Source organism: Oryza sativa, chromosome 11 (assembly GCF_034140825.1).
Source record: "Oryza sativa Japonica Group chromosome 11, ASM3414082v1".
Lineage (NCBI taxonomy): Eukaryota > Viridiplantae > Streptophyta > Magnoliopsida > Poales > Poaceae > Oryza > Oryza sativa.
Genome location: NC_089045.1, coordinates 16,723,825 through 16,749,557, shown reverse-complemented (window position 1 = coordinate 16,749,557; position 25,733 = coordinate 16,723,825). Strand labels below are relative to the sequence as shown.

Below are 25,733 nucleotides of genomic sequence, written 5' to 3'. Positions count from 1 at the left end.
GAAAAAATATAATTAAATAAGTAAACTTCAACAAAACCTATGTTTTATGAGTAAATTCCATGTGTTTCCCTAAAAACTTGCTCAATTCCTTACATACCCCTGAAATTTACCCGATCCCTTCTATACCCGTGAAATTTTAACTTGATCCCTTCCATGCCCTTACCGTGTCGCCGCCGCCTCGCCTGCGCGGGGAGCCGTCGCTGCCGCTGCGTCGTGCGCTGGTCGCCGTCGCCGTCGCCGCCGCGAGGCAGTCGAGGATGGATCGATGGAGACGATGCGGGAGAAGAGGAAGATAAAAAGAAAGTGGAGGAAGAAGATCGAGAATGGAGGCTGACATGTGGGTCTTTTTATGATTTTAGAGATGTAAATAGAGAGTTTGTTGGAGCGAACACTTAGTTTGATTAGCCAAATCAATTGGAGAGTTGACTATATGGGTATTTGGAGAGTCTAATTTGGAGATGCTGTTGGAGATGCTGTTGGAGATGCTCTAACTCATTCAATAGTTACTTAATACACTTTTAATATTGAGAGAATCCATTATATACCACTGACTTTGTCACACGTCTACGATTTGCCACTGACTTTATCATGTTCTACAATATGCCATTGACTTTTGCTTAACTTCTACAATTTACCATCGCCGTCCGGTTAGTCTCCGTTAGTACTGTACAAATTTGTCAAAATGACCAAAATACCCCTGGGAGAAAAGGTTTCAAAATTTGGATAAAAAATATGAAATATCATATTTCAAGTTTTTGATCAAATTTTGGATGTTTACAATCTTATGTTTATAATATAATATTTTGATAATTTTATCCAAATTTTGGAAGTTTTTGTCATAGGGGTATTTTGGTCATTTCGACAAATTTGTACAGTACTAATGGTGGCTAACTGGACGGCGATGGTAAATCGTAGAAGTTAAGCAAAAGTCGATGGCATATTGTAGAACGTGACAAAGTCAGTGGTAAATCGTAGATGTGCGACAAAGTCAGTGGCATATAATGGATTATCTCTTTAATATTTGATTTCACCTGTCATATGAGTTTATGCTGCAGCTGACTACAAATATGTAGCCCTGCTGCTTTTCTTTTTCTCTTTATCATTTTAAAATATGTTTATAGCTAACTTATACTCTGCTATTGTATCTGCTCTAATGTGCCTTCACTTCCCTTTTCCCCTCCATTTGTCTTTCTAAACTCACTGATATTCACACACAGAAACAGGCAAACAGCTAGCGCGCATGCAATGCAATAAATGAAAAGCTATCGACCGAAAGGTTGGTACGGGTAGCATTACTGCATTACGGACTGTATAGCATAGCATCACACTCGCCAGAAATACCAGATGAAAAGACTCGGACTACACGAGTACGGCGCTCTCAAAGGCATATAGTAGTAGTACTAGTATGCGTTTCCCCTAAAATGGGCGAGAGATTCAGGCCGAGATTGCGTAAAGCGATGTGGGATATGGCGGCAAAAGGCCGCTGATTCAAAAGGTGGTTTGGCAACAGAGGGCCACTAATTTCTCTTTTATGTGGATGACGTGGCAGCCAACAATGAGCGGAGCAACCAATCCTGCACCCCTCAAAGGGAGGGAGCCATCCGTTGAAACCATAGTTATTAGGATCAGACCGGACCGGCAATCCGACTGGAAAAAAAAAAGAACCAAGTGCTCAACCGGTTTAGTCAGTAGCGGACCCAGAAAAATCATACTGGGTGTGCCCACGCTAGGGTGTATAATACCATTTTTTAACTAAAACTTACCTGGTTGTAGGTAGCAAAAATTTTATGTAATTTGATCAAAATTTAGTTAAATTAATTCATGAAAAGTTGATAAAATGTAGAAAAGTTTTGAAAGAACCCATTTCACCACCTGCTTGGTCCATTGTCACAAACCATGGTGAATGCCCTTCAAATTGAAAAAAACACACTCTTCATATTTAATTGATTCAATTCAATCTAATCATACAAATTACATAAACATTGGAAAGCTTTTCACCAAGAGAGCAGCTAAGCGAGTTCATCCGTATCTGTTGTTTTAAGTAGTTCAAGGTTATTTTAGTGTGTACCACTAGGACTTTTCCTAAAAGTAGTAGTATTCAATTAATAGCTCACTTATTTTGCATTTTAGTTTTGGTGAATTTGAATCAAGTAATACTGGTCTGAGAATCATATATTCAGAGGAAAAATTATAGAAGGGTAAAAGGCTACTAGTTCAGTGATGGATTTAGGGCTTCAAGGCTCCAGGACATTGGCGCCGGCGTAACGTGGTTTGCGTTGTCCATTGGTTTTAGCCTCGCCGTGTCGGCCGCCACAACATATACTGTATGGCCATTGCTTCCGCTAGTTTGCTTGCACCACCAACTGACCAACAGAAATGACCAAGACAACTAGAAAGCGAGAACAAGTAGGCCTTTTGGTCTTCCGTTTGCTCAGGAAGAAGGGCATTTACCAAATATTTAGGCCACGAATGAATACTACATCTTATAATTTCTTTTAAATATTTGGGTATGCCGGTGCATACCTGGCACCACTCCTAGGTCCGCCCCTTAGTTTAAAGATCAGACGTGCAATCAACCTGAGAAAACCCGATTGAACCGCCGGTTTTCGGAAAGAACCGGTGAAAAACCGGTCAAATTGGGAGCGCCAGCAATGAGCGGAGCAACTAATCCTGCACCCCTCAAAGAGCCATCGGTTGAAACTTGAAACCGCCAGGTTCTGCTACTATTTGGAAGGGCAACACCTGCTCTGCTCAATCCAAATTAATCCTCTTTTGGAACGGCAAGCTACATGTGCCTCCTCATGCTTAGTGTTAATAACCTGTCTCAGTGTGAGCACAAAACGTAGTACTACCAAAAGGCCAACATTTCAATTCTGAAACAAGCAGAAGCTCTGCTCTGTCCAAGCAGACAGAAAGAAAATGACAGACGGAAAAACATATCCTGCTATTAACCAGTCCTAAGCTTCGACCCAATGAAAAGGTCTAATGTGCGTACCCAAGACAGCATACATTACAATGAACAGGTCCGACATTATCACATCTTGAAGCCTGAAGGGATCTTGCTTTACTTTTAGGGAAGAGGATTAAAAAAGAAAAAAAAAGCTGCTCCCTAGAGGGACGCCCATCACCATCTATCATTATCATATCGAGCCATCTCTATCAGGAGAAATCCTTAGCTGCTCATAAACATACATATAATTCATACATGCACGGGTGGCGGATCCAGGCATATTCTGTGGGGGTCGGCTGACCCCACAGCTTTTTAAAAAACACCCTACAAACCTTGATTTTCATGTATAAATTCAAAAAATTTAGAGAAATGACTCCACTTAAATACAAATTACTAGTAATTGACCTCACAGGATTAAAGTCCTAAGCTCCGCCATGCACCCCAGCCTTTTACTGATTATCTGGAAGGTCGTCGAGGATGAAAGGGCCAAGCTTCCCTGATCTGAAAAGAGTCAACAACTTCTTGGAGGCCGGACCATGCGTTTCATCAAACGGTTTGTGAGGTATCCTGAACACCTTGCGAAGAGCGACAAGCTGTGAGTCTATCAGGCTTTCAAGCTCGTTCTCATCCTCAGTGTTGTCCGCGAAGTCCATAAATGTACTGCAAAGTGTTCTCTGGACCTCCATCACCATGTCCTGGAGAAGAGGGGCGAGGTTTATGAACTTGTACAAAATAGATAAGAGAACTCATTAATTGCCACAGTACGATGGGCAGCACAATTAGGTGCGAAGGTACAATCTGTACCTTACAAATAGTTGCACAAATTTGGTTTTCTGATTAAATGTACATAGAACGGCCTATTGTAATGCAACAAGTTCATGACATGACAGAAAATAACGGTAAGAGTTAACTAGGAAGTTTAGCGCACACGGCAATCTTGAAATGCAGTCAGTCAATAATGTCATAAGGAGAATATATACTAAAAACACGATCCCACAAAAGAAAATATATCAAACATGAGCGATTGGCAAGTCAACAGACGTACCATGTTAATTGTTCAACTACATTAAAATAATAATGGACAGATCTAACCATTGGACATAATCACATGGTGTCACCAACCACACATGGCATCAAGTCTATCCAGGGGATGCTTTCCATGGTCCACGGTGCCAAAGACAACCCAAAAGTAGCATGATCATACAAGCTTACAACCATAATCCCACCAGCCACCCCAATGTTTCTGTAAGATACACCAACTACACATGCCACACAGGCAGAGTGGCCCAATGTGTGTGTGTGACAAACAACATTGAGGTTAACATGTCCATATAAGTACTCCAGCCCAACAAGAACAGGCTGCTAGCTGATGATGTGCCTTTTCTCAAATCTCAACCACCATTAATGTCTCCTATAAGCCAAGGGTTGAACTAAAGCGCGTACAACTCCACCAATGGAAACATGTTGCAAAACTGAATACACTCTTTCTCCACTGATAATATTGGAGAAACATATTGTATCAACGCTAAGGTAATATTGTTTTTTTTTTTGGTTGAAAGTTTCAGGTGCTGCATGGAGCAGAATAGCACCTGAGCTTAAAACCAACAAAAACACATCCCAACAGTCATAGCAAATTCTGAATAAATTTAAAATGTGTTGTCATCCATCACTCCACACAAGTTCAAATCTAGATTTGATGTACACTTGGAGAAATAAAAAAAGACATTCTTCTGACAGTAATAATTTTTATTTCCAATGCCTTTTTCAGCAGAGTTTATGTTAATTTTACTCCATGTTCAAATTTCAATTTGAAATTTTACAGAGTAATGGATAACGACATACTGTATGCTACTTTTTCGTAGATATTTTTATAAATATGTGCACACTATTTTTGTTGGTTTGAAGCTCAAGTGCTCCTGTGCTCCACGGAACACATGAAATTTCCCAACTAAATGACGTTGCTCGATGACAGCTATAGTAAAATAAACAAATTTGCACTAAAAATGTAAATATAGATATTGCTCTACATATTCTGAGATGATGGGTTTGACATGACAATGAAATACTGAAAATTGATCAACAAAAATATAATATTTAAGGAGCACAACTTAATGAAAAAAAGAACGAGAACATTTTTTTTCACCACCTTCTGAACGGTAATAATATAAATATATAATATAGGAAAAAACAGATTATTATCTACCTGGTTGTTCCAACATGTTTTGCGAGATACTAAGCCAGAATTCTGAATGATCTGCTACTTAAAAGCCAACAAACTAGCATATCCCAGTGTATAGCAACATGAACACCAGCAAAAATAAGACACTCCATGGCAAGAAAACATTATTAGCAAGGGATAAGTTACCATTGGACTTCTATAATCATAACTGCATAATGTTTTGAGATCTAAGCATGAAAACACAATTTTTCAGCAAACCTCTAACCACAACATGGTAGAATGATATGCGATTCTTAAATTTCATTTAACACGCCCTTTCTGAAGGGCAGCCATTCAACCTCAAGAGGAAAAGAGAAAATGCACCGTAAAACCACTGGATGGACAGTTAGTGTTATAAGGATTGATCAAATGTTACATAATGCTTAATCCATTTAGTAGTCAATTGATGCCTTCATTTAATAAAGGGGAAAAAACAGTGAGATAATTGTACATACAACAGGTTAGTAATATCAAACATTGCATGTTATTCTGCAACTTATAAAAGCTAGCTGTATACTCGGATGCAATTTTATGATCTTTGGCTGCATCAGATTTTGAAACGGATCCAGATGGTGAGATCACTCATATATGATTATTTATTTTGTGGTATAATCTGCAAAATATTGATCAATGTGGTCGCCAAGCCTGGATAAATTTATTCCATCCAAATTTCATCATATGTATACATGGGGAGTTCCGATTATGTTGCCCAGTTATATCCCCATAACGATGGTTTCTCATGCAGTAAACTTTCTGATAAGAGTTGGTACCTGTACATATAAGGCGTCAGAGTTATTTGGTCGCCTCCTCCTTCGTGGTGAATCTCTATAGTCTTTTTCATTACTATTGAATGCATCTTCATTGAATTGTTCTCTTCGGTAAACTAGTCGCTCCCAATGTAGAGGGGTTTTTCTAATATTAAGAAGAGACAATAAATATTTCGCTATACGCTCCTCTCCAACCACAGAGTCCTTGACGGCTCCTGTAAATAATATAAAAAGGGCTCTAGCAATGTGGCAGTACAAGTATGGACAACTTGATATCAGTGATAGGTAAAACAAGAGTAAACCATGATTAATCTTGTGTTTATCAAATATGGATAAGTTCTCTAAGCAGAGAACACGATAATATTCTTATTCTTCAGATGAATTCGTGCACAGAAGAGAAAATACAGAAGCTAAAATAATCTAACCTGTCAGAGCAAGCTTTAAACCAGTCTCCATGTCTGGAATGCTTGGTACTAGAACACCTGGTGTATCAAGTACATAAATGCTCGGCTGGCTTGAAATCTATCCGACACAAGTATTGCTGTTAATCCACTCGATTATAGCAAAAAGAAAACAAGAAAAAAAGAAACCATCTGATCAATGATTAGTCACTATGAATGCATTTACTTGAACCATGTAATTGCAAACTAAGCAAACTGATGGTGCACAAAAGAACGGAGTCAGGGTAGATGGCAACAGGAAATGGATTGGAACCGTAATAAGGCTGGACATGAGATATGCTGAACTGGATATGGCAGCTTAAGTGGGTCTAAGTGGCCTGTGGTGTGGGATGTGTTTAATTTGTAGGCAAAATGATTCAGGAGGTAAATTTTGGATCAAACAAAGGTAATCTTTATCTCTTAAGCCTCATTTTTCCTGTACTCTTCCACAGTTAATACCTATTATCCTAACATAGGACTGAACAAGAAAGGCCTAACTATATTGTAACGTGAATTGTGGAAACTTAATATATTTTCAGACAAAGAAAGGGAAAAGAGTCTAAGCTTGTTACCATCCATATCCATGGACATGAGCCTCATCCATTCATTTTGTCACATCTAGTATTTAATATGAAAATTAAAGAGCAACAAGCAAAACAAAACGCAGATATAACACATGTGGGATAGAATAATACAACTGAAAAACGTCAGATTAACATGTGCTATCATGAATATTTCTCATATCTAGCTCAATATTACCGACGGACTGGATTCATCAATCTAGCAAACTAAGAGATGTTGAGAAAATATTGGACTTACAGACTCACCTTATATCCTGCAATATCTTGAGTAACACCAGGCAATGGTCCTACTGTAGCTCGCTTGTTCTTATCTTGCACTGGGAGTAGAGAAACAACAAACATGAATAGTCAATCATAAATTAGATGCATAGATATTTTACTCTGTAAATATTATACCTGGAAAACGAGAAGTGACAATTCTATGAATGGAATTTATGAGGGCAGACTTGCCAACATTGGGAACACCAACAACCATAACAAGAAGTGTGGGCTCTTTTGAGATTGCTTCCTTTAGTTTGAACTCCACTAGCCCAAGAAGCTGTTAATTTACAAGAGTTATAAAAATACTAAGAATGTAAAGTATCTTAACTGGTTAAGTCATATGGAATGTTAAATTAGCCAGAACACAGTCTGTACCATACAGAAGCTGCAAGGATGAAGGATGTTTGCATGAATAGAATAGCATTGTTGCAGAACATATACTGATATACAGCTGCATTTCATTCAAGTTTTTAGTTTTTCCTATAGAAAATGTCTGGGGGTAAGGAGAGCAAATTTAGGTGGTTAAATGTAATAATTGAGGACTTTACTGGCGCAGATAGACATATGTATCAGCATTTTGTACGAAACAAAAAAGATTTGCTTCCTTCATTCATTTCAAGAAGCATTGTTTTGAATTTTCGGATGGATGCACCAAGGAGGAGCAATGTTACTTATATGCAAAGTGCAATTACCTTATAAAAATAAAGATAGTACACTTCCACTAAATGACCCCAAGAAAACTTAAAAAAAATCAAATAAATTTGAATGCAGTGTAAATTTACTAATTTGTTGGAAACTATTTAAAATACTTAACAAAACGATTGGTCCACTGCACCTTAGAAATACCAGTTATACAAATTTCAGCAAACACCAATCAGTATTCTAAATGCTAATAGGATAAACAATAGCCTACTCTCAACATTACGCTAAGGTTTTGGAGCACATCACCACCTGCCACTTATGATATAGGTAGCTACCTCCTGTGTATTGCACTGGTTTTCATGTAAGTATATACCATTCTACTTCTTTTGTTGAACAGTGCTGTAAAATTAATTTCCTGATACTCAGGAATGGCCGTTGCATGCATGATGCATGTAATTTCGAAAGCACCTAGCTTTGTTATGTTTCTCTGATACAGTAATGCTCCTCTACAAGATACTTATTATCAATTCATGCATGGATGCAGTTGGAGGCAAGGCATTCATACTTGCATCTTGACCGCTGCATGTTTTTATTGGTTACTTTGGTAAGTGACTGGATTTCTAGGAATTTGAGCATAGAGGAACACAACAAAGAATAGGAGGGAGTATATTCTAATTTTAAAATGACAAAATGATCAACTTGAAATCTGAAACTAAATAGAATCATATGAATCAAACATATACATTATATAGAGGATGCAATAATTTTAGAAAACCCTAAGAATGCCACATCTTATTACATAGATTCATCTATAGAGAATCAGTATAGAGTACACCAAAAGCATTGTCAACTCCTCTTCTTAAAGCTTAGAGACATATATTATGTTAAGTTTACAATAGAAAAAAAATGGATAAAATAGGAATTAACAGTCAACTGACCTGACTAACAGAACTGGTGCTATGTGCATTTATCGAAATGCAATCCTGCTTACATGATTCAAAATGATGAAGCCACCTCTGCAAATAATATGTAAAATTCTTGTGAGTAAATAATAAATCATATTTGCCAAACAACATAACTGGGAAGGTACATGAAAGTAATAATGTTTCAACATGAATTGACAACTAAGTTTGAGGAGCTGAGCTAAAAATCAGTGTACACTTACATTCATTATATTAGGATTTGCTAGATCTTTCTTGTTTAGAGCAAGGATACGCCTCTTAGATGCAAGCACAGGTTGAAGGTCTTCATTCGCTGAGGACAACGGAATCTGGACATAACTTACAATAGGTGTACATCAGTAATCAGAGGAATACAATACAGACGAACAAACGAACTGCACATGAAAATGCAGCAATAAAAAATCAAAAGATGATAATTGAATTGAATGGAACATTATTCACCAACTTGTTTTTTTTTAGATAATGGAAATGGGTTACATCTCCAGCCTCTGCCCGTAGGCACACAGCCAAATTATTCACCAACTTGTAAAAGACAATTTCTAAAAGAAAAAAAAAAGAACTAGTTTTAAAGTAAGTAGAAGCTACTTAAGCACGAGGATCACAATTATAGTACATAGAGTATGAAACTCTGCACAATCAAGTGCTGTTTCGGAGTTGATTCCACTACTCACGTTCCACCGCATTCCTACATGACACACTCACAGACAGGCGAGACATTTCGTCGAACACCGTCGGAGCGACTAGAATCACCCACCGAGCGGCATTTATTCGAGAAGGCGAAGAAAGAGGCAGGTATACCGAGGAGCGCAAACAGAGCGGAGCGGAGCGCGGCACTCACCCGGGCGTCGCGGACCTCGAGGACGAGGTCGGCGAGCTTGAGGCGGTCGCGGATGGCGCGCGAGGCGGCGGCCATGTGGCCGGGGAACCAGTTGACGGCGCCTCCCCCGGCGTTGAACGCCATCTCGCTGGCGCGCTTCCCCGCCCGCGCCAGCCCCCGCATCGTGCCCACCCCCGCGCGAGCGCGCCGCGGCGGCGCCGGATGGTGCAGTCGGCGGTGCGGTCAGACGGTGTGACGGCGTGTCGCCGCGCGTAGGCTGCGCGTGAATGGACTTCGAAATTGAAAAACCCCTCTCTCTTCTGGGCCGAAGTGGAGGCATCGTATTTACACCGTGGTTGGGCCGAAGTGGAGTATCATATCTACGAGGAATAAGTTCACTTTGACTCCCTTAAAACTGACTCGAATCTAATCCATGACCCTAAACTACAAAACCGAAATATTGAAACCGGTGCAATTTGACTCCCTTAACAGTTTTAGAGGGCGGTTTTGCTGAAGTGGCGTCTATGTGGCAGTATTGACTGGATCTTCTTTATACGTGGCATTGACGTGGCGCTTAAGTGGCATTAGAATTAAAAAATATGCATAGGGTAATTTAGTCATTCACATAAAAAAAATATGGGCTCACTAACAGGTGGGGCCCACATGTCAGTCCTGTTTCAATCCTTCTTCCTCCTCCCTCTCTCCCTTCTCTCTCTTTTCTCTCCCCCTTCTTCTTCCCCTTCGGCCGCCGCAGCGCGTGGCGGCAAGCAAGCCCGCAGCGGCGGGCGGGAGCAAGCAGGCTGACAGCGATGGGCGGGAGTTGGGTGGCGAGCGAAGGAGGAGGTTGGCGGCGCGGCTCACCGCGAGGAGTAGGGCGATGTGGTCGCGGCGCCGGCAGAGCGACATGGTCACGGCAGCGGGGATCTCGGCGAGCTGCGCAGACGAGGGGGAGGAGGCGGTGGTGCAGCGGCGCGAGGACGAAGGCGGAGCACACGGCCGGCCTGCACGGCATGGCGGCGGCGGCCGTCGATCCAGCTGTAGGAGGGCAGCGGGTGCAGCGGATGTTGTCGAGGAGATCCCCCACCTCACCCTGTCCATGGCGGCCGCCGCCAGATGCCGCCGTATTCACTCCCCGCCACGCCCGCGTCTCCGCCGCTTGCCACCGCCGCCCTTCCACCATCTCCCAACCGCCGTCCTGACCGCCGGACACCGCCGCCGTCCCCGGCCATCCTGACCGTCGGACGCCGCCGTCGTCCCTAGCCGTCCTGACCGCCGGACGCCGCCGCTGTCCCCACTGCCGTATTCACTCCCCGCCACACTCGCGTCTCCGCCGCTCGCTGCTGTCACCCTTCCACCGTCTCCCAACTGCCGCCCCGACCGCCGGACACCGCCGCTGTCCCTGGCCATCCCGACCGCCGGACGCCGCCGTCATCCCTACCCGTCCCGACCGCCGGACACCGCCGCCGTCCCCACTGCCACTCTGGTGGTGTTGCGGTGTAGAGAAAGGCTGGGGAGAGAATGAGAGAAGGGAGAGTCAGTGAGGAGGAAGAAGGGGGAGGAGAAAGGATGACATGTGGGCCTCCATGCCAGTGGGTCCCACATGTCTTCCTTTGTGTGAATAATAAATGAATTATTTTTTTAATTCTAATGCCACTTAAGCGCCACGTCAACGCCACGCGTAAAGAAGACTCGGTCAATACCGCCACGTAGACGCCATGTCAGCAAAACCGCCCTCGAAAACCACCTAGGGAGTTAAATTACACCGGTTTCAATAGTTCGGGGGTCAAAATATCCGGTTTTGCGGTTTAGGGTCATTGATTAGGTTTGGGTCACTTTTAAGGGAGTCAAAGTGAACTTATTCCTATCTACGCTGCCTTGGGAGGCCGGTGGATCGCGACGCAGTGTGTACACAGTGGGAGCAGAGCGAAGTGACGGGGAATGTGGAGGAAAAGAGTCCATTTTATATCCCTTAACAATTCGCGTCCCTCAAACAACTATTGAAATAAGTGCAAATTAAATCTCTTGGTAGTATTACTACTGATGGTTTCAGGGTTTTTTTCCTTGCTTGCTTACACAGCAAACTAAAAATAAAAAAACACCAACGAGGGCCACATGTTAGTGGGAATATGTTTTTTTTAAAAAAATAAAATCAATAGGCCGAGCCCATATATTGGTAGGTATCCGGTTAAAAAAGTAAAATACAAAACAGTGGGATCCACATGTTATCACCCCTCTCCCTCCCCCTCTCTCCCCAAGCGATGGCCAATCCGACTCTCTTCCAAGAAAAAGAGAGAAGGGGAGTTGCAAGGAGGTTGGAGTTTGGTTGCTAGAGTGAGTAGAGTACATCCGTTGCAGCGCCAAGAACCCCGGTGATGCCACCTGTTGTGTTCTTGGTGTCGTGTGGCTTGCCATCACCGATGGTGGATCGGGGAGGCAATGAGGAGAAGGGGGATGCAATGCAGGAGCTATGGTGGGTGCTGGCGCCAAGGAACGGCGGTGCGACTAGGGAGGCGGTATAGCAACCCTTGTATTCTACTTCCGAGGTCGAATAATGGTCCATGGCTCATTTCTCGGCAAAAATCAACTTTTTGAGAAATTGGCACACTAAAGTAGCATAGCAGAAGCAATTGTAGTGCAACCTATTTAATAAACATTAGAAATTAGCCTTTACCAACATAATAACTAAATTTACCTTTAGACAACCTTGCCACCATCAAGATCTTCTATACTGAATCAATATAGATACCAACTTCTTCATTTCCTTGGTAAACTCTTGAATAATTGATTTTTTAGTCTTGATCATTCGAGGTTGAACTTTTTAGACAGTAACAAAGTTAGCACAATTATCTACAAAAGAGGTTATACATAGGGGATGCATATGAAAGGTATTCAACAAGTCCCAATTATAGCAATTCAACACATATATGTTCATAATTACCTGCATCACTATACCACCAAAAACCCATGGTCCACAAAATGTACCATGCATGCCTATAAACATTGTTGCAAAAGATCACATTAATTTTATTGTGCATATATGGCACCATAGGTATTAAAACCTCCGACAGGTTCTTTTTCTGCCATGTTTGCATTTTCTATCAGAAATAGGGAGTGACATATCACAATTCATATACTCTGCAAATGTGTGTCGTTGTACCCATAGATACCTTAAACCTGTTAACATCGCACTACATTGCCACCATGCTAGTGCCTAAGCATACTTCATGGTGTATGTGGCAAGGCTAAGGTTACTAGCTTTTCATCAATCACATTTGACACTTATCACTACGGGTGATCTCTACCACAATAGTATATCATCATATTTCAAAGAAACAACGATCCACATACTCTACTTGATTCTGCAACAACAACAATCCTCATCGATAGCTCACGCTTACAGGGTTCATGAAAGTCCTTAAGCTCGCAGGATAAAGCCATTAAGGGTGTGTTTGGTTGGGCTTTTCAACTTGCTTTTGCTTTTGCAAAAGCCAAAAGCCAACCAAAGGGTCCAAAAGACACAACTGCTTTTGCCCAAAGCCAACTTTTGGTGTTGCACAAATCAAAAGCATCTCTACCCCCTGCTTTCACCTCCTTTTGGGGGAAAAAATTACCCACGGTTAATATTTCTTAACGTCACAGATAGAATCCGCAAGCGCACGGATATACCGATGTAGCACTTCCCCTACGGAGTATTCCAAGGGTATCGAATCCAAGGGAACCTGTGTGATTATCTCCTCATCAGGTTTATCCAAGGACACAAAGCTAATATGGGCAGAGGGCAGAGATGATTTCCTAATGAGAAACAGTGTCTAGAGAAAGCTTAAGTTTAATCCTAATGCAATACTTCAGGCACTGGCAACCCGCTGTTCCCAGATGTCGCTCTACTACATACCCGGACAGGGAGGACTTAAGTGCTCTTGATGGTTGTCACCATTTCTACACCCACCTCAAACGTACTGTGGAATACGCAGCAACCACTGGAAATTAATTACCCAGACACCGCGTCTACGCAATTAATAACTACTATAGTATCGATTAAACACTAAAGCAATCACTATAAATAAATGAACTATAGCGAACAATGATCCCGTATGCTAATTAGGAACTAACCAAGAAGTAATTATCACTAAGAAAATCTTAATTACTCAGAATGATATTTCTATTAAAGCAGAGTAATTAACAAGATACAAAAGTAGGAGGAGATTACCGACAACTCCGGGATTCCTCCGATTCCTTCTACCTTACTCTCTCCCTATTCTAATATACAATAAAGTACATTAGAGACTCTTGTAATTCAGCTCATGCTTTGGTGTGTGTGAATAAGGGAGAGGAGAGGGGTATTTATAGTGTGGCGCTTGCTTGGGAATGTGTTGATGCTAGGAATATTCTCCATAGAATCCAAAGAGCATCTTCCTTCTCCTCTTGCCACGTGTCCTCTTGATGACGGTTTCTACCGGTATTAACGCTCGTAACCGTCATAGGATGAGGAGCACAACCATCATACCAAAGTTGGGCTGGATTGGACCAGCTGGTCGGTTGAACCAAGGGTTCGGCTGAACCCTGGCTGGCTCCCTTGGCCCACATCCTTCTTCAAGATGCTGACATGTGGGCCTCACTTTATGATACTCCATGTTTTGGCTCCAAATGATTGCACATTTTATATGTTGTAGCTCAAAACCATGTGAGTCCATCAGCGCATAATATATTTCCATTCTTTATGCTCATTCTCTGCCAACTTTGTTGGTTGATCACCTGCATACAAATATACACCAACACTCATGGAAATTGTTAGAAATAAATCCTACCACTATGTTGGATGTTTCACATTTATGATTTTATGCAGGTATTGACGGTGACTTAAACCGCCGTCAACACCCATCTCTGCCATTATGAAAATGGTTCTACAATCTATTCCCGTCTCCTCTCGCTACGTCACAGGCGCGCGGTAGTGGGGGTGGAGCGGCACATCTACCCTCTAGCTGGTCGGCCGCCGCCCTCCCCGCCCTTCCCCGCCTGACGCAGGCCGCGGCCCTCCCCGTCTGACGATGACCTCGCCTGACGCCGCGCCGCCTCGACGAGCCGCCGCCGTTGACACTCCTCCTTCTCCTCGGCAAGACGCCGTCACTCCTCTCGTCCCCTCCAGCCCACTCCGCCGCCCTCCCCGCCCGATGGTGGCGCTGCCCCTTCTCCCGGTGAGGCAGCGAAGCGGCGAGGTCGCGACCTCCCGGTGAAGTAGCGAGGCAGCGACCTCCCGGCGATGCAACGAGGTGGCAACCTCCTGGCGAAGCAGCAAGGTGGCAACCTCCAGACGAAGCGGCGTCGACGCTACTCTTCCCCGGCTAGCCGCCGCACGTCCTCCTCCTTGCTGAGCTGCTGAGCCGCCTCCACCACCGTTCCTCCTCCTCATAATCAGCCGTGGATGCGGGAGATAGAGGTGAGGTGGCCGACGGCGGCGTCGTCACAAATGCCTCCTCCTCCCCCTGCGCGCATCTGCCTGCTGTTGGTATTTTTAACGACATTACTAGAAATATAATTCCCAACAATGACGCATAAATACTACTAGTATATTATGGTTACAGAGTTCATCCGCAAGCGCACGGATATACCATTGTAGCATTTCACCCGAGAGTATTCCAAGGGTATCGTATTTATTTTATCCCGTGGGAAGATCATGTAGAGAGAACTCAACTAATAATTTATATATTACTTGTGATAATCATATTCTAAGCAGGGGTTAAGATAATCCAAGGGTAGAGTGGCACACAAGCATTAACTACTCATCCTCATATTATATCATCTAAGATAACTGGAAAGAAAACAGAAAGGAAATCTATTCCTATACTTCTAATATACATAGTATACATACATTCTAGTTAACTGATATACTAGCTAATACCCTCTATCTGATGCCCTCCTGGTACTTCGAGAAGCCACCCCTGACTGCCGAGTTCCTTACGACAGCCCGTCATGACCATACAACCGGGGCTAAATATTGAGGAATACCCTCCCCAGGAAATTAACTTAGGATTATATATAAGCATGGAGGAATACCTGTACTGAGCTGTCACCATCAGCGGCCCACCTCTCTTCCGCAATATATAACCCCAAATAATGATATCCCGTAATCTTGACACCACGTTTAAACTACCAGATACTACTCTAATATCATCGTCATGACATAGAGTAATTGCATAAGCAAACATTATACCTGCACCAAAGCATCTCCTAGATAAGCTAGCCGTATATTCAGTATAACAAGAACATAATGTAAAGTAGGTACTCATATACTCGGAAAGTATTTCAATACCATAAATGTATATAGAAGAGTATTCTAATAAAAGTACAAAGCTTACAAAAGAGAAGAGAAAAGCTACTAGAGCCATACCCGAATCCGGACTCCTGACTCCTATTCTAATTCTATTCCACCAGCTAGTTACTACTAAACTAAACTTGAGAGAAATAAGAGAGCTATTGCTTGAGGTGTCTGTTGAAGTGAAGAGAGTGGGCTCCTTATATAGAGGTAGTTATGACGGTTGTGGAAGGGGAATTGTCCGAAGTGCCCTCCAACCGTCATTGGGATGCAATCCTAGACGTCCATGCCAAAACCTGGATCCAACGGTGCCAGGATTGGTTCGGCCGAACCTGGGGCTGGCCCAATCCAGCCTAATTTCGGCTGGTGGCCTCCTCTATTGCTCCACTCCGTAGACTTGTGAATTTTGGCCTAATTCATCGTGTCAATTCTGAGTTCTTGGCCTATTCACACACAAGTCTGGTTCTCGACATCGTCCGATTGATTTATCGTCTGAGTTGATGTCGATTCTCCTCTACTTTATGATCATTCTCTGCAAAAGGTTAGTAAACCTAATACTAGTGGAATATTATTATTCTAACAAACATATGTATTGCAAGCATCACTAGTTCTCTCCTATTTTGGTAATATTGACGGTCGAAACTAATCGATAACGACCGTCAACAAAACCCCCCAAGCTTAAACCTTTGCTCATCCCGAGTGAAGGACGAAAGGACACAAAGCCTTGGTTGTTGATCAGGAGTTGCTACTATGCTGCATGTCTCAAAGATACAGGTGCAAGGTATATGTACTCTCTCAGATTAAATAATTTTTGGCACAGTGGCTTACCCTTACCCCTGATTCCCACGAGACACTGCTTCTCCTTGCCTTGGGCGATTGAAAGACAGAACAACAATTAGAGCACCAATCACCCGATCTTTATTCAACTCTTATTCCAGAAGTTTTCAAATGATTTTGAAAAAGAAAGCCAAGTTCCTCAAATGATTCACTCAGTCTCTCTAAGTTTATCAATTTGAATTCCTCACCAATTGGTGCCTTTTTGATTCCTACTCTAAGGTTTTGATATGTGGAGCTCGGTAAGGATCAAACATGGTATACTTGCATTCACATTTATTACTAAGTCAAAAACTTAGAGTAAAGCAGATAACTACACATACTCAAGATCAAGATCATACATAATGTGTGTGTGGTATATAGTGGAAATGGTATATGATGAAAAATAAAAAAAAATGCTTCTCCTTTGTGCTTACTCTCTTCTCCCAAAAATCCTTCTTTTATTAATTAGGAGAGGGCATGACTACATTTTTTTTTCAACATCATGCTCATGCTTGATGGAGCATAACTTTGTTTATTATTATTTTTTTTTCATAACCATGCTTTTCCCTCCTCTCTCTTTTTTTTCTCAAAAGGATTTTTTTCTTTTTAGGAGCAAAAAGCAAATGAAAGCATGGAGAATTTATTTTGGTGGTAATATGGAAATGGAATGGAATATTGCTTAGCTCCCAGTGTAGGAGTTTAGCATGTGCATATATGTGGGTGTATGATCTTGATCATAGAGCATGAGGAGTATCTACACAAGTCACAAGAGTTTGACAAAGTTCAATGGAATGTCAAGCAACTAAAATGTATATGGTTTAATCATGATAGCACATTTTTGGCTCTAGTAGGAATCTATATCAAATGAGGAACTTTCAATTTTATCATTTTTGAAAAGCAAAACATCCGGAATTCAAGTAAAACTATTATCAGGATTATAGCAACTCACATTTAATATCTCATATCTTGCAACAGCTTAGACTTAGATCAGCAAGTGCAGCCCATTTACCTCAGGTTCCCGGATAATTGTTGGCTACTTATATTTAACCTTTGAGAGAGTATTTACCAAGAACCCATATATCAGAGATATAAAACACAGCAACTATTCATCATTTCAACAAAGAGAACTAGCTTGTCTTACCTAGCATGACTCAAACCTATCCTATCTTTTTGGTATTTTCTATTTTGCAAATTTTTATGTTGTATTCAAGTTTTATAAGATGCAATTGGAAAGCAAATATGCAACTGGAAAGGGAAATATGCAATGTGATACAAGTTACCTCAGTGGGGGGAGCGATCTCTCCCCCCAAGCTTGGCTTTCGCTCAGAGTCCATCATGTTGTTGATGTTGGCGAACTGAGCATCAGCAGATTATTGCCATTCTTGCGTTTGAGCTATGTGTTCCGTGTGGTTGTACTGGATCTCCCCCGTCTGCACATCAAGGGTGTCCATTCTCCTAGTGATTTCACCCAAGTCCAACCGAGAGGAACTCGAGTGCCATTCACTTGGAGATGGAGGCACACCACTTGATCTGGAGGGTTGGTTGTCCCCCAGTGGATGTCATGAGGCGCATGCCACCGGTCCTCATTGGCGCTTGCCCAGGTTGAGACTCCGACACTATGGCGTGGAGCTTGGGTCCATCCAGGTGCATCCCCAGTTGGTGCCCAACCTGCCTCATACATCTGCACGGGTGTCGAGGATGATGAACTTTCTCGTTCGTTCCTTGTCATGTTACACGTCTCCCTGTATGTTCCACCTGCACGAGATTCTTCTATGGTCTGCAGGGGAATGGTTAGTTCATGGCAGTTGTACAAATGATACCCCGCATTTGGCAACGGGATTTCATTTGTACAACCGGAAAAAAAGTATATCAAAGATCCATCTGCTCCATGTTTCAAAATATGCCCATGCACTAGATAAGCCTCATCAATACGCGGACGAGCGGCTGAGATAAAAGCAATTTGGTCGCTAATGACCCCTAGCCCTTTTGCTATCCGAGTGTTAACAGTGAAATTTGGTAAGCCCGGAGTAGTCATCGGCTTAGAGTCAGCATCGGCTTCGAAGTCCTGAGATTAGCCGATGAGAGTTGTCAAGTCGTCAGTTGTCGGATTCTTGCTATATTCTGTTAAGGAAATTGATCTACTAAAGGAAGCTTATCTAGAAGAGACCGAGTTCAAAGAGAATGCGGCATGGCAAGTTATCTATTAATTAGGAATAGTTTGTTAGTTTCCTTTTATCTTTAGGAAAGTGTGTTTAGTGTCCTATAAGGACTTTATCTTTTCCTTTTATCTTTAGGAAAGTTTCTTTCTTGTTCGACAAGGACTTGTATCAACCCATGGGTATAAATATGTACACCCGGGGTCTATGTAATCTATCCTCACGATTAATACAATTCGGCGCATCGCCACCTTTTACCTTTTCTACTTTATTTTATCGTCCAGCGGGACTTGGCACCTGACGCGGGGCTGCATCGGTGTTCGATCTCCGGCGAAGGGGTAAGTCCAATGTTCCGTCGGCCCAGGCAATTGTATCGTCTACGTCGGCGTCGTTTAAGGCTGCATCAGTACATTCGACCTCTTGGATTGCTCCGGTTTGGATGATATATTTGCCTACCTATTTATCATATGTCTCTGTTAATCTAGTCTTAGCATATCAATTTAGCTCTATCGGCTGCTTCTCGTTTTAGGGTTTCTACCGGTATCGGCTAAATCGTGTTGCTAGATTAGATTAGTTTAGACATCTACCACCCTAAAAACTCAGTCAACAGCTTGATTGTCTAGATATTATGTTTCTTTTCATACTTAGTGTTGCATCAGTTAAGTTTGATCTACTAAGTCGTGCTTAGAACCATAATCTCTAGCCTGCTTTTTGACTGCCAATAAGGGTTTCATCGGGGTTTCAGCCAGTGAGTTATCTGGACGTTGCATCGGCTCATAAGGATTGCATATACATATAAGTTGGATTTAGTCGATGACGACAAAGGTTTCACTGTTTAATCTAATCTTGTGGATTTCATGACATCGGACCTCCAGCCGATGTATGCTTTAACCTTCGGATCAATGCTTATTATATTTTGTTTCTAGCCGATTGGTTTCTACTGGATTATATTGTTATTTTATTACATCAACATCAACCGATTGCCTTCATATCATTATTTACATTGGACATATAGCCGATTGCTTAAACCCTATCACTATCGGCTGGTATCGGCATCGGCTAATATCGCTATCGACTGGAACTACTCCATTGGCTTGTCAGCCGATCGGCTGTTTTGATCTACTATTTGTATATCTTGTCAGTTGCAGGATCAAACTGACTGGCACGCTCTTATCTCACCAATCTTTGGACCTGCACTGGAGTTAAGCAGATCTCCCAGGCCGGTGTGTTCGATTTTTTCGTCAACACCGAGTAATCAGAGAAGTGCACTCAACAGGAGCAGAGGACTTTATACTTTCTAACCATTGCCTTATCATACATTTCATAGGAGAAATTTTGATTTTTCTAACCATGGCAAACATGGTAATTAATTCATCTCCCCTAATGGGTCTCAGATCACTTCTAGGAAACAAAGTCATAGCAATCCATTTTGTGCATGAGCCTAAGTGTAGGATTATGGATATCATTCGTTCTAGGTTTCTTGCAAATTGGAGCACCAGAAATGTCTTCCCAAAACCTATTTTTGTTGAACCTAGAAATTCCTTTCTGGAGATCGATTTTATAGGAATCGTGAAAACCAAGAAGTGTACTCAAGCCTTTCCATGTGAGTGTGAACTCCTTACGGAAAAAGCGAAAAGAAATACCATCTTCTATTTCTTTCAAAGTGCATAGAAATTGAAAAGTAAGCAGACGAGAACTAGGCTCATCTACCACAGCAAATCTCTGCCAACCAATAGCTTTCCAAATAGAACGAAATTCAACATCCATACCTATCTTTTTCAGCAACTCCGGTGAGTATTCTCGCGTGTGAGCATACTCCCGGTCGCTCAGCATGTAGTAGGCTTGTCTCTCCCGATCACTGACAAGGTCGAGGTCAGCGTCGTTCAAGAGTTGTCACGGAGCTTCGGCGTCTTCCATCAAGACATCAACTGATGAATGATACTAGACTCGTCATGATGACTTGATGAAGAACCGGACCCTTTGAACAGACGAGACAGTCGCCTCCTCATACTGCACAATGGAGCAAGAACAGACTAACTCGGTGGGGGTTAGAAATGACAAGAGTTTCACCCGCCGGTTAGTTTCACCAAAGCAACTTGTATATATGCAACTAAATTTTTTAATTTGAGGGAAATTATCAAAGCTTGAATGAACTTGAGAGCAAACATGGAGAGGGAATGAAAATGTGTTGAAATGGGGTGAAGTCCCTTCTCCCGGCCGGTTGGCTTAAGTAGTGCACCCACAACGGTCAAAACCGACCTGTGGGGCCCACTAGCCATTGCCTCGAAAAGTGAGGCAGCCGACCGTTGCCTGGCCGGTTCGGCCGAACCCCTGGTGGGCCCAACCGGCCCCACTTTCGGCCGTTGGATTCCAACGGTCAGTGTGGTCATGGCACAGTAAAATTTTGTTGAGAATTTTATTTTGGTTTGCTCTGAAAAATTCATTTGAAGAATTTCCTCAAAATTCAAAAAACCTAAATGCAAATTTGAAATTCAAATATGTGATGATGCAAAATATCGAATTGTTGAAAGCAAATATGCGGATACATACCAATTTACCTGTTGGCGAAGGTCGCGTCATTTAAAGTCCGACGTGCAAGACCGTACCTCCTTTCGGTTTAGTTCACGGATTTTCCACCCGTCGCCGGAGGTGATAGAGCGGGTGTCTTTGGCTTTTCCTTCCACACCTTCTTTGGTTTCGGTGCGGAAGACAGCTTCTTCTGAGCCGGCTGCTCTAACTTCTTGGCCGGTACGGGTGATTTTACCGGTGTTTTCCAATAACGGTTCCTGGGCATCATTGTTTCCTTCTCCAGGAAGTTCTGCATAAATTTCACCAGGCTGTCCTTTTTGGGTGGCTCCACTTCGACTACTTGAATATTCTGCGGGTTCGGCCTGTACTTTATCTTGACCATGGAGCATTGTTCCGTCCTCGGTTGGAACTCAAACCTTTCCTCCTTCCTGTTGATATGGAAATGGATACTCCCCGTTCCCATGTCAATGTTGGCTCCTCCGGTGCTAAGGAACGGACGTCCCAGGATGAGTGGCGTCTCCTTCCCCGTATCCATGTCTAGCACCACAAAATCAACCGGGGTGAAGAAATCCCGTATCTTAACTGGCACATCCTCCGCTATCCCTGCCGGGTAACGAACTGACGAGTCAGCCAGTTGGAGGCGCATCGGTGTTGGTGCCAACACCGTGAATTTGAGTTTGTCGAAGACGTCTTTTGGCATGACGCTGACGCTAGCTCCAAGATCGCACAAGGCCTGGTCGAATTGTTGTGCCCTGATCGAGCAGGTGATCGTGGGACACCCCGGATATTTCTTCTTCTCCGGGAGCTTGTGGAGTATGACGTTGCTGCATTGTTCCGTCAGCTTGACCACCTCCATTGTTGGGAGCGGTCTCTTGTTGTTGAGTATGTCCTTGAGATAATGGGCGTATGTCGGCACTTGCATAGCATCCAACAATGGCACGTTGATGTGGATCTTTTGGATTACTTCAACAAAACGAGCAAACTGCTCATCCACTGACGGTTTCCTCATTCGTTGGGGAAACGGCAGCAACCGCGTGTTGCAGTACTCCTGCGGCACGGTCTTTTCTGGCTGAATCTCCTTGCCAGCCGAGTCATTAGATGGCGCTTCTTTTGACATCCCGATAGTTCCTGCAGGGTTAGGATACGGCGGATCACGAGTGGACTTACCTCCCGTCATCGTGATCGCCTTAACATTTTCAATGGAGGAGTCGGGTTGCCCCGGAATCCTCCCAGTTTCATTTGTAGGGACTAAGGATTGCAACCGAGCTAACTGGGTTTCTATCATCTTATTATAGCTCAGCTGGTTTTGAAATGCGGAAGCAAAGCCATCTAATTTGACATTTATGTTCTCTAGGATCTTATCATTGGCAGCAAGCTTTTTGCTTAGCGAATCAGTGGTTTTAGCTTGCGCAAAAACAAGATCCTTCAAGGAGGGCTGGTTAGAGAAGTTACCGTTGTTGTTACCTCCTTGATAATATGGGCGTGGTTGGTTCCACCCCTGACCTCCTTATGGACGGTACCCGTTGTTGTTGCCCATGTACATCGCCTCCTCACGGGTTTCCGGGCAGTCGTTCCCAAGATGACCCGTGCCGCCGCAGACTTCACACGTGACGTGTGAGTCCAAGGCCTTGACGGTGCCTTGTGGCCTTTTCTCGTGGTCGTCCAAGTGTTTCATGAGGAGTTCCAGCTTGGCAGCAACTAACTCCGTCTCCTTGACGGTGTGCATGCCTCGCTGACGGGTCTGGAGTCGTTCCTCGCTCCAACCCATATTGGAGACCATCTTCTCTATGAGTTCAACGGCTCCTTGGACCGTTTTAGAGAAGAAGGCTCCTCCAGTTGTCGTGTCCAGGTGATTACGGGACATTGGAGTGAGTCCATTATGAAAATTCTACAGGATCAGCTAGTCGTCTATCCCATGATGAGGACAGGTGGCCACATAGTCCTGCAGTCGTTCCCATGCTTCCGGAATAGACTCGTCCCTTGTCTGCTGGAAACTAGAAATCCGTCCACGAAGAGCATTGGTTTTGCCCATTGGGAAGAATTTCGAGAGGAATGCCGTAGAGCATTTGTCCCAGGTGTTGACAGCAGCATGGTTGGCATAGAACCACTGCTTCGCTCTCCCGAGAAGGGAGAACGGAAACAGCCGCAGCCTGACGGCGTCGGGACTGACGCCCTTGATAGTGTACGTGCTACAAATCTCCAGGAACTGTTGCAGATGAGCATTGGCATCCTCATTAGGCTTGCCACAGAACAGGCTAGCCTGCGCCATCATGATGAGGCTGGACTTCAAATCGAAATCCACATCTCCTATGTTGACTTGTGGCTCGACGGCCACATTGTCAGCAGAGGGAAAAGCGAACTCGCGAAGAGTCTTGCTGGCCATTGTCTTGAAGGTCAGTGGCGTTGGTACGGCTGGTTTCTTTGTCGGTAGAGTTTTCTGTGGAGCAACGACTCGTGGCCTGACGCTCCGGAACAAAGCTTCTGGATTTTCTTTGAAGTTTTCCGGCAGGATGAAACCAGTCATGCACTACCCTGTTTTCACAACAAAAAGAGAAAACAACCAAGGTTAGCCTGCAAAGGAAATGATTATACAGAGGTAAATATAAAGTATTAGTTCAAGTAATGTCTATTATGAATCTTCCCCGGCAACGGCGCCAGAAATGCTTGTTGGTATTTCTTGACGACATTACTAGAAATATAATTCCCAGCAATAACGCAGAAATACTTCTGGTATATTATGGTTACAGAGTTCGTCCGCAAGCGCACGGATATACCATTGTAGCATTTCACCCGAGAGTATTCCAAGGGCATCGTATTTATTTTATCCCGTGGGTGTCGGTAGAGTTTTCTGCGGAGCAACGACTTGCGGCCTGAAGCTCCGGAAGAAAGCTTCTGGATTTTCTTTGAAGTTTTCCAGCAGGTTGAAACCAGTCATGCACTACCCTGTTTTCACAACGAAAAGTGAAAACAACCAAGGTTAGCCTGCAAAGGAAATGATTATACAGCGGTAATATAAAGTATTAGTTCAAGTAATATCTATTATGAATCTTCCCCGGCAACGGCGCCAGAAATGCTTATTGGTATTTTTTGACAACATTACTAGAAATATATTTCCCAGCAATGGCACAGAAATACTTCTGGTATATTATGATTATAGAGTTCATCCGCAAGCGCACGGATATACCATTATAGCATTTCACCCGAGAGTATTCCAAGGGCATCGTATTTATTTTATCCCATAGGAAGAACATATAGAGAGAACTCAACTAATAACTTATATATTACTTGTGATAATCATATTCTAAGCAGGGGTTAAGATAATCCAAGGGTAGAGTGACACACAAGCATTACTACTCATCCTCATAATAATTAATCTAAGCTAGGTGGAAAGAAAAGAGAAAGAGAATCTATTTCTATACTTCTAATATATATAGTATACATACATTCTAGTTAACTGATATACTAGCTAATACCCTCTATCTGATGCCCTCCTGGTACTTCGAGAAGCCACCCCTGACTGCCGAGTTCCTTACGACAGCCCGTCATGACCATACAACCGGGGCTAAATACGGAGGAATACCCTCCCCAGGAAATTAACTTAGGATTATATATAGGCGCGGAGGAATACCCGTACTGAGCTGTCACCATCAGCGGCTCACCTCTCTTCCGCAATATATAACCCCAAATAATGATATCCCGTAATCTAGACACCACGTCTAAACTACCAGATACTACTCTAATATCATCGTCATGACATAGAGTAATTGCATAAGCAAACATTATACCCGCACCAAAGCATCTCCCAGATAAGCTAGCCGTATATTCAGTATAATAAGAACATAATGTAAAGTAGGTACTCATATACTCGGAAAGTATTTCAATACCATAAATGTATATAGAAGAGTATTCTAATAAAAGTACAAAGCTTACAAAAGAGAAGAGAAAAGCTACTAGAGCCATACCCGAATCCGGACTCCTGACTCCTATTCTAATTCTATTCCACCAGCTAGTTACTACTAAACTAAACTTGAGAGAAATGAGAGAGCTATTGCTTGAGGTGTCTGTTGAAGTGAAGAGAGTGAGCTCCTTATATAGAGGTAGTTATGACGGTTGTGGAAGGGGAATTGTCCGAAGTGCCCTCCAACCGTCATTGGGATGCAATCCTAGACGTCCATGCCAAAACCTGGATCCAACGGCGCCAGGATTGGTTCGGCCGAACCTGGGGTTGGCCCAATCCAGCCCAATTTCGGCTGGTGGCCTCCTCTATTGCTCCACTCCGTAGAC

General features: G+C 43.0%; 1 protein-coding gene and 1 non-coding gene across 3 annotated transcripts; one reads left to right on the top strand and one right to left on the bottom strand.

Annotated features, from left to right (window-relative positions):
• Positions 1 to 3,157: 3,157 nt before the first annotated feature.
• LOC4350437 (short integuments 2, mitochondrial) lies at positions 3,158 to 12,452 on the bottom strand. 2 transcript variants are annotated; one of them, XM_066305208.1, is made up of 8 exons: positions 12,331 to 12,452; positions 9,025 to 9,129; positions 8,798 to 8,875; positions 7,353 to 7,494; positions 7,203 to 7,273; positions 6,361 to 6,457; positions 5,939 to 6,150; positions 3,158 to 3,645 (listed from the first exon to the last, which is right to left on the bottom strand). In XM_066305208.1, exons 2-8 carry the CDS (start codon positions 9,028 to 9,030, stop codon positions 3,400 to 3,402), a joined length of 852 nt encoding a protein of 283 aa, XP_066161305.1. In that variant the 5' UTR covers positions 9,031 to 9,129; positions 12,331 to 12,452; the 3' UTR covers positions 3,158 to 3,399. The 2 variants fall into 2 exon arrangements, with proteins under 2 accessions (XP_066161305.1, XP_015615567.1); XM_015760081.3 differs by lacking the exon at positions 12,331 to 12,452 and adding an exon at positions 9,660 to 9,954.
• Positions 12,453 to 23,359: 10,907 nt separating this feature from the next.
• On the top strand, positions 23,360 to 23,466 carry LOC112937227 (small nucleolar RNA R71). The gene has a single exon (XR_003239742.1). It is a non-coding gene; the product is annotated as a small nucleolar RNA R71 (small nucleolar RNA).
• The last annotated feature ends 2,267 nt before the right edge of the window (positions 23,467 to 25,733 follow it).